This window comes from Taudactylus pleione, unplaced genomic scaffold (genome assembly GCF_031769625.1).
Source record: "Taudactylus pleione unplaced genomic scaffold, aTauple2 ptg000103l, whole genome shotgun sequence".
Classification (NCBI taxonomy): Eukaryota; Metazoa; Chordata; class Amphibia; order Anura; family Myobatrachidae; genus Taudactylus; species Taudactylus pleione.
In genome coordinates, this window is record NW_028284505.1 from 1296990 (window position 1) to 1309481 (window position 12492).

At 47.1% G+C, this 12492-nt stretch overlaps 1 protein-coding gene across 4 annotated transcripts in view; it reads right to left on the reverse strand.

Moving 5' to 3' along the window:
* The window catches only part of TNNI3K (TNNI3 interacting kinase), an 840867-nt gene that overhangs the window by 56807 nt on the left and 771568 nt on the right, over positions 1–12492 (reverse strand). For 3 of the 4 annotated variants that reach the window (XM_088470769.1, XM_088470770.1, XM_088470771.1), the window contains exons 22-23: positions 12433–12492; positions 2621–2790 (exon numbers count right to left, since the gene is read on the reverse strand). In XM_088470769.1, the coding sequence (XP_088326895.1) occupies positions 2621–2790; positions 12433–12492 (230 nt within the window). The remainder of the gene's footprint in view (positions 1–2620; positions 2791–12432) is intronic. The other variant, XM_088470772.1, reaches the window with a different exon arrangement.

The following is a 12492-nucleotide window of genomic DNA, read 5'->3' on the forward strand; positions in this document are numbered from 1 at the left end:
CTGTGTGATCCTGAGTCTGTATATGGGAGACTGCGCTGAGTAATGTGATATGTGACACCTGTATATCTGTGTGCTCCTGAGTCTGTATATAGGAGACTGTGCTGAGTAATGGGATATGTGACACCTGTATATCTGTGTGCTCCTGAGTCTGTATATAGGAGACTGTGCTGAGTAATGGGATATGTGACACCTGTATATCTGTGTGATCCTGAGTCTGTATATGGGAGACTGCGCTGAGTAATGGGATATGTGACACCTGTATATCTGTGTGATCCTGAGTCTGTATATGGGAGACTGTGCTGAGTAATGTGATATGTGACACCTGTATATCTGTGTGCTCCTGAGTCTGTATATGGGAGACTGCGCTGAGTAATGTGATATGTGACACCTGTATAACTGTGTGCTCCTGAGTCTGTATATGGGAGGCTGCGCTGAGTAATGTGATATGTGACACCTGTATATCTGTGTGATCCTGAGTCTGTATATGGGAGACTGTGCTGAGTAATGTGATATGTGACACCTGTATATCTGTGTGCTCCTGAGTCTGTATATGGAGACTGTGCTGAGTAATGTGATATGTGACACCTGTATATCTGTGTGCTCCTGAGTCTGTATATGGGAGACTGCGCTGAGTAATGTGATATGTGACACCTGTATATCTGTGTGCTCTTGAGTCTGTATATGGGAGACTGTGCTGAGTAATGTGATATGTGACACCTGTATACCTGTGTGATCCTGAGTCTGTATATGGGAGACTGCGCTGAGTAATGGGATATGTGACACCTGTATATCTGTGTGATCCTGAGTCTGTATAAAGGAGACTGTGCTGAGTAATGTGATATGTGACACCTGTATATCTGTGTGCTCCTGAGTCTGTATAAAGGAGACTGTGCTGAGTAATGTGATGTGTGACACCTGTATATCTGTGTGCTCCTGAGTCTGTATATGGGAGACTGTGCTGAGTAATGTGATATGTGACACATGTATATCTGTGTGCTCCTGAGTCTCTATATGGGAGACTGTGCTGAGTAATGTGATATGTGACACCTGTATATCTGTGTGCTCCTGAGTCTGTATATGGGAGACTGCGCTGAGTAATGTGATATGTGACACCTGTATATCTGTGTGATCCTGAGTCTGTATATGGGAGACTGTGCTGAGTAATGTGATATGTGACACCTGTATATCTGTGTGCTCCTGAGTCTGTATATAGGAGACTGTGCTGAGTAATGGGATATGTGACACCTGTATAACTGTGTGCTCCTGAGTCTGTATATGGGAGACTGCGCTGAGTAATGTGATATGTGACACCTGTATATCTGTGTGATCCTGAGTCTGTATATGGGAGACTGTGCTGAGTAATGTGATATGTGACACCTGTATATCTGTGTGCTCCTGAGTCTGTATATGGAGACTGTGCTGAGTAATGTGATATGTGACACCTGTATATCTGTGTGCTCCTGAGTCTGTATATGGGAGACTGCGCTGAGTAATGTGATATGTGACACCTGTATATCTGTGTGCTCTTGAGTCTGTATATAGGAGACTGTGATATGTGACACCTGTATATCTGTGTGCTCCTGAGTCTGTATATGGAGACTGCGCTGAGTAATGTGATATGTGACACCTGTATATCTGTGTGCTCCTGAGTCTGTATATGGGAGACTGCCCTGAGTAATGTGATATGTGACACCTGTATACCTGTGTGATCCTGAGTCTGTATATGGGAGACTGCGCTGAGTAATGGGATATGTGACACCTGTATATCTGTGTGATCCTGAGTCTGTATAAAGGAGACTGTGCTGAGTAATGTGATATGTGACACCTGTATATCTGTGTGCTCCTGAGTCTGTATAAAGGAGACTGTGCTGAGTAATGTGATATGTGACACCTGTATATCTGTGTGCTCCTGAGTCTGTATATGGGAGACTGTGCTGAGTAATGTGATATGTGACACCTGTATATCTGTGTGCTCCTGAGTCTGTATATGGGAGACTGCGCTGAGTAATGGGATATGTGACACCTGTATATCTGTGTGATCCTGAGTCTGTATATGGGAGAATGTGCTGAGTAATGTGATATGTGACACATGTATATCTGTGTGCTCCTGAGTCTGTATATAGGAGACTGTGCTGAGTAATGTGATATGTGACACCTGTATATCTGTGTGCTCCTGAGTCTGTATATAGGAGACTGTGCTGAGTAATGTGATATGTGACACATGTATATCTGTGTGCTCCTGAGTCTGTATATGGGAGACTGCGCTGAGTAATGTGATATTTGACACCTGTATATCTGTGTGCTCCTGAGTCTGTATATAGGAGAGTTCGCTGAGTAATGTGATATGTGACACCTGTATATCTGTGTGCTCTTGAGTCTGTATATGGGAGACTGCGCTGAGGAATGGGTCTGGTAGATCAGGCCCTCAGCCTCTTACATCAGCAGATACACTGATTGTGTTGCTTACAGACTTCTGCCCTCTTTGTATTTGCTATAAAATCCGGCAAGATGGCAGTGTGGACAGTGGGTCATTTGGGCAAAGAGAATGGATCTACCACAATACAGGAACCTAATCTAAAGCCAACAACTACTGTACCTCTAATTTACTCCGTCCACTCACCTCTGAGACCAGCCGGCATAAGCTCTAGAATTCAACGCATACTCCAACTCAAAGCGGGTACGCAGAGCCGCCACGTGGCTTCGGCCGGGGCTCCCTCGGCCTACCAGGCAGTCTGATGAGGCAGATGGTGAAAGAGAGCCGCTGCTGTTGCTAGAGGCTGGAGACATCAGCTATAAGAATAAGATGAAGCGGGTTATTTGGAGAGTCCTCTCTACTGGTGGGATACATTCATAGACGAGAAGATGGGGCTGCTGACCAGTGGTGCCCCATCATCCCAGACCGTAGGCGCGCTTGCAGTAAGAGTGTTTCTGTAAGTGACACATAAAGGGGTATTCAATATGGGTGCGATAACATAGTTTTTGTGTTAATATAGCAATTATGACGTCATTATCGCAGGTTTTAGTTTTACACCGTATTCAATTTCAAAGACTTATCGCAGTTTTGAAAAGTCTTTGATAAAAAACGGGGATAACTTTTCACCATTGAATAGGTGTCGAAAAAAAGTGTAGAATTGGGGTTTAGGGGTGCAGGCTTAAAAAAAATAGCCTGCACCCCTGAGATTGACATTTCAAAAATAATTGTGTCAAAAAAAGTAAAAGAAAAAAAATTGGGACACCCCAAAAAATTATTTCAAAAATTGGGGTGCAAAAAAAAAATGGGAAAAAAATGTTAAACAATAGAGAAATAGGTTCAGGGCTATTCTGCATGTATGCGGCACATGTTTTCTAGAATAGATTTATAGCGGCAGGTGCACAAATGCAGAATTTTTAAAAGCTTACTTTAGGGACACCAAAATATGCTAGTACCCATTTTCATGTACCCCAAATTTGATGGGACCACTTAAAAAAACGAAAAAAATAACCTAAGTGCTCTTCTGCATCACTTCTTCAATGTCGGGAAAAAAACACCTGCTGCGGCTTTTTAAATCCCCGACTTTCAATTAAAGGCTAAAACGGGGGTACCCATAGTGTTCCCCCATGTTTTTACTACTTTAGGGGGGTCTTACAATTATTTTAAGCAAAATTCGTAACTTTACGCAAATCCAACTTCGGAGTTTCCCGTTTTCGTTAATTTTATATTGATAAGCGGGAGCGCGCACCAGACTTTAAAGCAGGAAAAAACTCCGATATGAAACGTTAACTTCGACAGTGAAGTTAACGTTTCATATTGAATACCCCTCATAAACTTTAGCTGGAGTCTTGCTGTATTTTCAGAAGCTCGGTGTAAGGTGCATGCATAGGACACATAACGCGAAAAAAAAATGAACGGGTTTGTTAAGTGATCTTTGAGCCCAGATGAGTGCGGCAGAGGGGAATCTGAAGCAAATCAAAGGGTCTGACTTTTCTGACGCAAAGATGCTGGATTTGCTATCCTAATGCGAATTTCCGCTGAGCTAATGCGAGGATCGGTGCAGCTTCAAGCGGGAACAGTTTTTGCGCCCACAGCCTCAACTGTCATCATTAGTATCCATCAATCGGTAACATGGAGTACCATCGCAGCCTCACGCACACTTGCACAAGATCTGACCTTACTCTGGAATTGCTAACCTCATCGCACTGCGTATGGCATCACAGTAGATAATTTATGCACGCCCATGCAGCGGACTGGCACTCCTGCGTTTCACCGACCAATCTCCCCCGTCACCTCCCCCGAATGGCACATCCTGTAAATGGTATGCAATCGGGAAGCCGACTGCCTAAATACCGGCAGCCGGCTTCCCGACTGTCATATCCCGGCATGGGTGAAATGCCGGGCGTCTAGATGTAGACGCCCGCATTTCCCCGACGCTGGAGACCGGCGTCCGGCATCCCGATCGTAGTGATGCCGGGCGCCGCGAGCGGACAGCCGCGCGTGGGGGGGAGGGTTAGGTTTAGGGCTCCTGGGGGGGACTTAGGGTTAGGCCCCCCCCCCGGGAGGTTTAGGGTTAGGCTAGGGAGAGGGAGGGTTAGGGTTAGGCACCCCCCCGGGGGACTTAGGTTTAGGCAGCGGGGAAGGGGATGGTTAGGGTTAGGCACTTAGAGGGGGGATTAGGGTTAAGCACTTAGAGGGGGGAAGTTAGGGTAAGGCACCCCTAAGGAGGGTTAGGGGGGTTAGGTTAGGTTAGTAGATACTCACCTATCCTACCTATCCACGATCAGGATTTCCAGCGCTGTTGGGCTTCCGCTGCTCGGAACTCTGCTGATGTCGGGCTGCCGCTGACGGGAATCGAACCGCCGGCTGCATTTCATACCCATTCCCCTGTAAATCACTCTGCAATGGGACTGCGTAGTCACTGCGATGATAGTCCCGATCGCAGTGACCGGTTCGCGCACGTGCACTGTGAAGCATATGATTGCGTGTGTAATCGCAGTTGCGATTAGTAGTGAATCAGGCCCTATATCCCCTACAACATATACACACACACTAGGGGGTAAATTTACTAAAGTGAGAGTTTTTAGAAGTGAGTTTTAGAAGAGATGTTGCCCATAGCAACCAATCAGATTCTACTTAACATTTAACTAGCACCTTCTAGAAGATAATAGCTAGAATCTGATTGGTTGCTATGGGCAACATCACTTTTAAAACTCACTTCTAAAAACTCTCACTTTAGTAAATTTACCCCTAGGGATCATTTTTGTTGGGTGCCAATTAACCTACCATAATATTTTTGGAGTGTGGGAGGAAACCGGAGTACCCAGAGGAAACCCACGCAAGCACAGGGAGAATATACAAACTCCACACAGCTAGGGCTGAGGTGGGAATCAAACTCACAACCTCAGTGCTGTGAGGCCATAATGCTAACCATTACACCGTCTGTGCCGATTAGGGTTATTTAAAAAAAAAAATGCAGTCGACATTGTGACCATGTTGCCATTTAATCAGTGTCGACATGATGATTATCAGCATGCTACATGTTGTCTGTCAGCTTTTGCAGCATGTCGACATTCTCACGTTAACATTATCAATGCCGACATGGTCACAGTCGATCTAATGTATGGAACCCATTTGGTGCACACATTTTAGTTACTCACCAACAACCCATCCTGCATCGTTATCCTGGTGACACCTTAGCAACATGGCGCCATATTCCTGAAGGTAATGCCCACTGCCAGAGTTTATTAATATTAATGCCATACTTGCCGACTCTCCCTGATTGCTGTCTGCCCCCTCCCCCGTTACCGTGTAAATCCCCGGCAGCAGGGAGCCGGTGACGCGATTCACGCTGAATTGCGTCACCGTGGCCCCGCCCAATGCTTAACAATGCCATTAATATCACCATTCTGAAGAGGGGGCAGGGCCTTGAATGCGCTGTCACGTCCCAAGCTCAGCCCCCAAATTAACGTCATTTACAGGCCACGCCCCATTTTTTATCGCAACCCGCCCCCCAGCCGAGGATGCCGACAGCTCCCTCCCGGAAGGAGAAAGCGAGATGTCGGCAAGTATGCTTATAGCCACGCACTGGCTTGGTTGCTATGGGCAACATCCCCACTTCTAAAGTCCCGCACTTTAGTAAATATACCCCGAAGTCTTGCTACCAGTATATATTTTTACTGACATGCACATTTTAGTTATTTCTTTACTGTCAGTAAATCTACTGATGTTTCTGCAAACACGCTTAAAGAGGGACAAATATGTATAAAAAAATATATAGAGAGAAATCCAATGCTAAACACTAAACAAAGAGGGCATTAAAATAGATTAAACAGACAAAAAATAAATAAAACAATTTCTTTGAGCAGATTTATTTCAGCATTCAGAACAGATGACCGTTCTCAGCCTCGGGGCGTACAGCTGATCTTCTGTCTCAGATAAAATAATGATCATAGCAGTGACGAAGAATTATTGCCCGGCGAGCAACAACCTAAATAAATAAACAGATAGATGATTCGGCCAAAGCGGGCTCAGAACCTAATCAGGAAGGGCGGGCGGGCAAGAAACAATGAAGAAAGTGACAAATAGTTTCCAGCTCACCTAATGTGACCGTGAGCCAGCTATCTGCACCCTAATTTACCATCGCTGCGTTCATTGCTCCCACACTTCATGACAGAGCGCGCCATTCATTCATGGATGATCTCCGATCACCTGCTCAGGCCGGGGACTGTGTGCAACGAACGTTATAAATTACAGCCTGCTGCAATAATGTATCTTGATGTTTCTGTCTATCACTTGAATCTTCCTGCCAAACATGTCTTTCCCCCAGTCTAATTTTGTGCACCCTGTACTGTACGGCCATGACAGCAGGTGAATAATGTATGGAATATAACATTTAGATATCCTTCTTGTAAATGTGTCAGTTAAATGAATGAGAATTTTTTTTGTTACCCATCAAGCCTTCTAGGCTTCAATAATTTAGTTCTCTGCTCAGAGAGTAGTTTATACTTGTGCTCTTTGCTGTCCTTAAAGGGATTACTTTTTAGGTGAGATTACAGGTTATATTTACTAAAATGCGGATTTTTAGAAGTGGAGATGTTGCCCATAGCAACCAATCAGATTCTACTTATCATTTATCTAGCACCTTCTAGATGATTATACAGTAGCTAGAATCTGATTGGTTGCTATGGGCAACAACTCCACTTCTAAAAAACCCGCACTTTAGTAAATATACTCCCTAGACCTCTTCACCTTTTCTGCTTTTAATTAACCCCCCTTCCTCCCTCTGCTGTATGAAAATGAGAGATGTACCTGGACCCCCATGCAGTGGGGTCACAAGGGGGGTGCGGGCCACACCCGGGTGTCATCCGCCGAGGGGTGACAACGAGGTTCAGACTCCCCCTCAGTGACAGGAGCCGGGTGCTGCACTGTATAATAAGTGCTGCACTCAGCTCCTGACACTGTGAGGGGGCCGGGGTTCGGCCATGAGGCTACGCCCCTTCACACGTGACCACGCCCCCTTCTCGGCAGCGCACGGCTACGCCGCTCACACAGCATCCCTCCCCGGGTGACTCCACTGCCCCCATATTTTGGTAAAGTCACCCTGAAATGTTATGATTTTTGCGTGTTTTGGTTAGAGATGTGCGGGTTCGGTTTTATTCGGTTCTTATAGCCAAATTGTCGCAATTTCAGATTAGTTTGCATTTCTCTTATTGGTTATCCAAAGTACATGACAGCCGAATAGCCAATATGATGCTGTTTTTGAGATTCAAACATATCCGAGTAAATCCGAGTAAAACCGAACCACACATCTCTAGTTTTGGTTCAGATCCGATTTTGGATAGAGATGTTCTCCACGGCCAGCCAACAGGCTTAATTTGCCGGGCGCCCGCTGAGATTTTGTTACCAGCGGGCGCCCGGCTCCCTACCTGCACCGCAGCACTCCTGAGCTCTGGCTACCGGCTCACGCAGTAGGTGCAGTGATGTCTCTCTCGTTGCTCAGAAAGAAGAGCAGCCGGGCGGACCGGAGGCAGCAGACGCGGGAGCGGGGTTTAAGGTAAGTAGTAGTATTTTTTTTGTAAGCGGCTTCACTACTGAGGGCACTGCTACTAGGGGGCATTACTATTAGGGGCACTGCTACTAGGGGGCATTACTATTAGGGGCACTGCTACTAGGGGGCATTACTATTAGGGGCACTGCTACTAGGGGGCATTACTATTAGGGGCACTGCTACTAGGGGGCATTACTATTAGGGGCACTGCTACTAGGGGGCATTACTATTAGGGGCACTGCTACTAGACGGCATTACTATTAGGGGCACTGCTACTAGGGGGCATTACTATTAGGGCATTACTATTAGGGGGCAGTACTATTAGGGCATTACTATTAGGGGCACTGCTACTAGGGGGCATTACTATTAGGGGCACTGCTACTAGACGGCATTACTATTAGGGGCACTGCTACTAGATGGCATTACTATTAGGGGCACTACTACTAGGGGGCAGTACTATTAGGGCATTACTATTAGGGGCACTACTACTATGGGGCATTTCTATTAGGGGCAATACTACTATGGGGCATTTCTATTAGGGTCACTACTACTAGGGGGCATTACTATTAGGGTCACTACTACTAGAGGGCATTTCTATTAGGGGCACTACTACTAGGGGGCACTGCTACTAGAAGGCATTACTATTAGGGGCATTGCTATTAGGGGCACTACTACTATGGGGCATTTCTATTAGGGGCACTACTACTAGGGGCACTACTACTAGGGGGCATTTCTATTAGGGGCACTAGTACTAGGGGCATTACTATTGGGGGCATTTCTATTAGGGGCACTAGTACTGGGGGCATTACTATGGGGGCACTACTAATGGGGGCACCACTAATGGGGGCATTGCATAGAGGACACTGCATAAGGGGCACCACTTCTGGGGGCACTACTTAAGGGGAATTACCACTGTGGGCTGTACATAAGGGGCAGCACTCCTGGGGGCACTGAATAAGGGGAACTACCTCTAATGGTGGCACTACATAAGAGGCATTACCACTGTGGGCACTGCATAATGGGCAGCACTACTGGGGGGCAATGAATAAGGGGTACTACCACTACTGGTGGCACTGCATAAGGGGCACCACTACAGTGGGCATTACATTAGGGGCACTACTGTTGTGGGCATTACGTTTAAAGGGTAGTACTGCTGTGGGCATTGTATAAGGGGCACTCCTACTATGGGCATTGTGTATAAGGGGCACAAATGTGGGCATTGTGTAAACGGGGCACTGCTGTTTGTCATACATGAATAAGGGACACTACTATGTGGTGTAATGTGAATTAGTTGAATCATGATTGTGCTACTATGTGGCATATAGCTTAGTGGCCCTCGGGCTTCTTTTAATTTTTTATGTGGCCCACACTGTGTAATAGGTTGAAGACCCCTGCTTTAAGAGGATTTGCAGAGAGACCTCCGGCTATATTTATCATATAACGTAGATACTATGGGCCTGATTCAGAGCCGGACGCAATTAGCGCTCGCACGTTCTGAAAATAGGGGTGGCTATTCAAATGAACCGTTCGCTGTTTGCGGTCTGTTCACACCTCTAGGTCTGAACGAGCGTACAAAACTTGTGGTCGTTTTTTGGGAAACTACGCCCCCTGGCTGCTCGCATCCTACGTCATGTCCACTATTTATTAGATTAATTGAGTACATCGAACAGGGTATGAACTGCTCGCTATTCTTGGTGTTGGTTTTTGCTACCACAATTTTGCGAGCAGTTCTGGCTTAAAAAAAACCCAGTGACGTGGTCAATGACGCTGATGTTTTAATTATGCACACCCATAAAACGCCCGTTTTGACCTTTAAGCACGCCTGCGATCGGATCTCCACTCCCCGTTTTCAAGCACCTTCCCCTGTTACCACCCTCATACGCCTCATTCTGTCACTCAAGTTAGCAGGCATTCGCTATTTTGCGAGCACATGAATTTCAACCGCACTGACTGGTTCGCGCATGCGTATAACGATCCGTACGCATGCGCAGTTGGGCAAACATCGCTCGGAGCGAACGAGCTGCCGCTTACGAGTGGCTCTGAATCAGGCCCTATGCACGTAACTAAATACACAATTTGAAATGTAATTGAAAACTAACAATTAAACAAAGTAATTCTGTCCCCCATGTCCCCTTATTATATAATAGCTGAGTGGGGTTCAGGTGAGCAGTACTTCCAAAAAAAAATGTAAAGTAAAATAAAACTATGCCATAAGGACAATCCAGACACTATGCACTATATAAAATCACTAAGTCTAATGTAACAGGAACGCCTGGCACTTAATAGGCATAACAATTCTTAGCAACCCTTCTGCTGCCCTGGCGTCCTGTGTCTGTGAGGTGATGTATGTAACCTCAGACTGCATTTATCACATTGTACAGACACAGAAATGCGCATTGTAAGCAGCACAAACTCACCTGCATTTATTTATCGCCGACGACACTCTGCTAGTTATAGCCGAGGCTGCTGTCACTTTCATTATGTCTCACATATATAACATTTTATAAGGCCGGCAGCGCAGGGAAGGTGCTTGATACAGAAACGTCAATTTATTTTTAATAGAAAACATGAACAAGCAACGCGCATCTCATTAGGCTACACGGTACGCCGCTTAGTAAATGTTGCCCAGAGAGTCTGAAAGAACTTGTCCAAATAGACAGGGCTGAAACTAGGGTTTTTGTCACCCGGGGCAAGACAGGAATTTGGCGCCCCCCCCCCCTCCCCGTGGTAATTTCCCCATAGTAACGCCCCCTGCAGCAGTGCCCCCATAGTAATGCCCGCTGAGGTAATGCCCCATATTAATGCCCCTGTACTAGTGGCCATATGGTAACGTCCCCATAGTAATGCCATATGGTAATGTCCCCATAGTAATGCCATATGGTAATGCCCCCATGGTAATGCCCCTGTAGTGCCCAAATAGTAATTCCCCCTAGTAATGCCCCTGTAGTCCCCATATAGTAATGCCCTCTAACAATGCCAATATAGTAATGCCCCCTAGTAATGCCCCTGTAGTGCCCCCTAGTAATACCCCTGTAAAGCCCCCTGGTACTACCACTGTAGTGCCCCCTGCTAATGCCCCTGTAGCGCCCCCTGGTAATGTCCCTGTAGTGTCCCCTGGTAATGCCCCTGTAGTGCCCCCTGGTAATACCCCCTTGTAATGCCCCTGTAGAGCCTCCTAGTAATGCCCCTGTAGTCCCCCTGTACAGCCCCCTTGTAATGCCCCTGTAGAGCCCCCTAGTAATGCCCCTGTAGTCCTCCTGTACAGCCCCCTGTTAATGCCCTTGTAGTGCCCCCTTGTAATGCCCCTGTAGAGCCCCCTAGTAATACCCCTGTAGAGCCTCCCTGTTAATGCCCCTGTAGTGCCCCCTGGTAATGCCCCTGTAGTGCCGCTTGCACACACACACAAAAATAAGAAAATACTTACCTTAAACCCTGCTCCTGTGACTGCCGCCGACGGGTCCGCCCTGCTGCCCTCTCCCATAGTGCCTGTGGGGAGAGCCGGAAGCTGGAGTTCAGGAGAGAACTCCAGCCACCGGTTAGCACGGCGCTGCAGGGAAGGAGCCGGGCGCCCGCTGGTAATAAAATCTCAGCGGGCGTCCGGCTTAGAGCCTCCCTGAGGCGCCGGGCTGGAGGTCACTGACGCCGGGTGCATGTGCACCTCCAGCCCCCCCCCCCCAGTTGCGGCCCTGAAATAGATGTTAATAATGGACATAACAAATAAAATGGTCTATATATTTTTTTAAACTTCTAGCTACTTTCTGAACCTGTTACATATTTCCTTGCTCGTTTGGATTTGCAGGGGGGGTGGGGGGTCCCTGACCAGGGCCGGTTCTAGACATTGTGGAGCTCAGGGCGAAAGTTCACAGTTGCACACCCCCCCCCACACCCCCCCCCCCCAAAAAAAAAAAACAAAAAAAACTTTTTGTAGATGACGTTCCTCTGCACGTGCTGAAAGCACATGCGCTTCCGGAAAGGGGGCGCGTCCTTGCGGAACACCCCCAATTCATCAAACTGTGGGGCGTGCCCACAGTGGTGCCCCTTTTACATAATGCCCAAATTAGTGCCCCTTATACACAAGGCCCACAGTACTGAGTAGTAGTGCCCCTAATACAATGCCCACAGTAGTAGTGCCCCCTATAGTAGTGCCCACATTAGTAGTGCCCCAGTAATAAAGCCCTCTATAGTAGTGCCCACAGTAGGAATGCCCCCTAGAGTAGTGCCCAAAGTTGGAATGCCCCCATGTTTTTTTTTTTATTATGGGATTTTTTTTTTTTACCTTCTGGGGACTCAGTGGCGCCCTCTATGGGCCGGCGCCCCGGGCGACGGCCAAGTTAGCCCACCCCTAGAACCGCCACTGTCCCTGACAGTACCTAGTGTTACAGAAAGCATTCTAGGGAGGCACCCGAATTACCTCAATATTGCAGAGGCACTCCTCCAGCTTACACACGACTTCGGAGAACTCCGGCCGCCC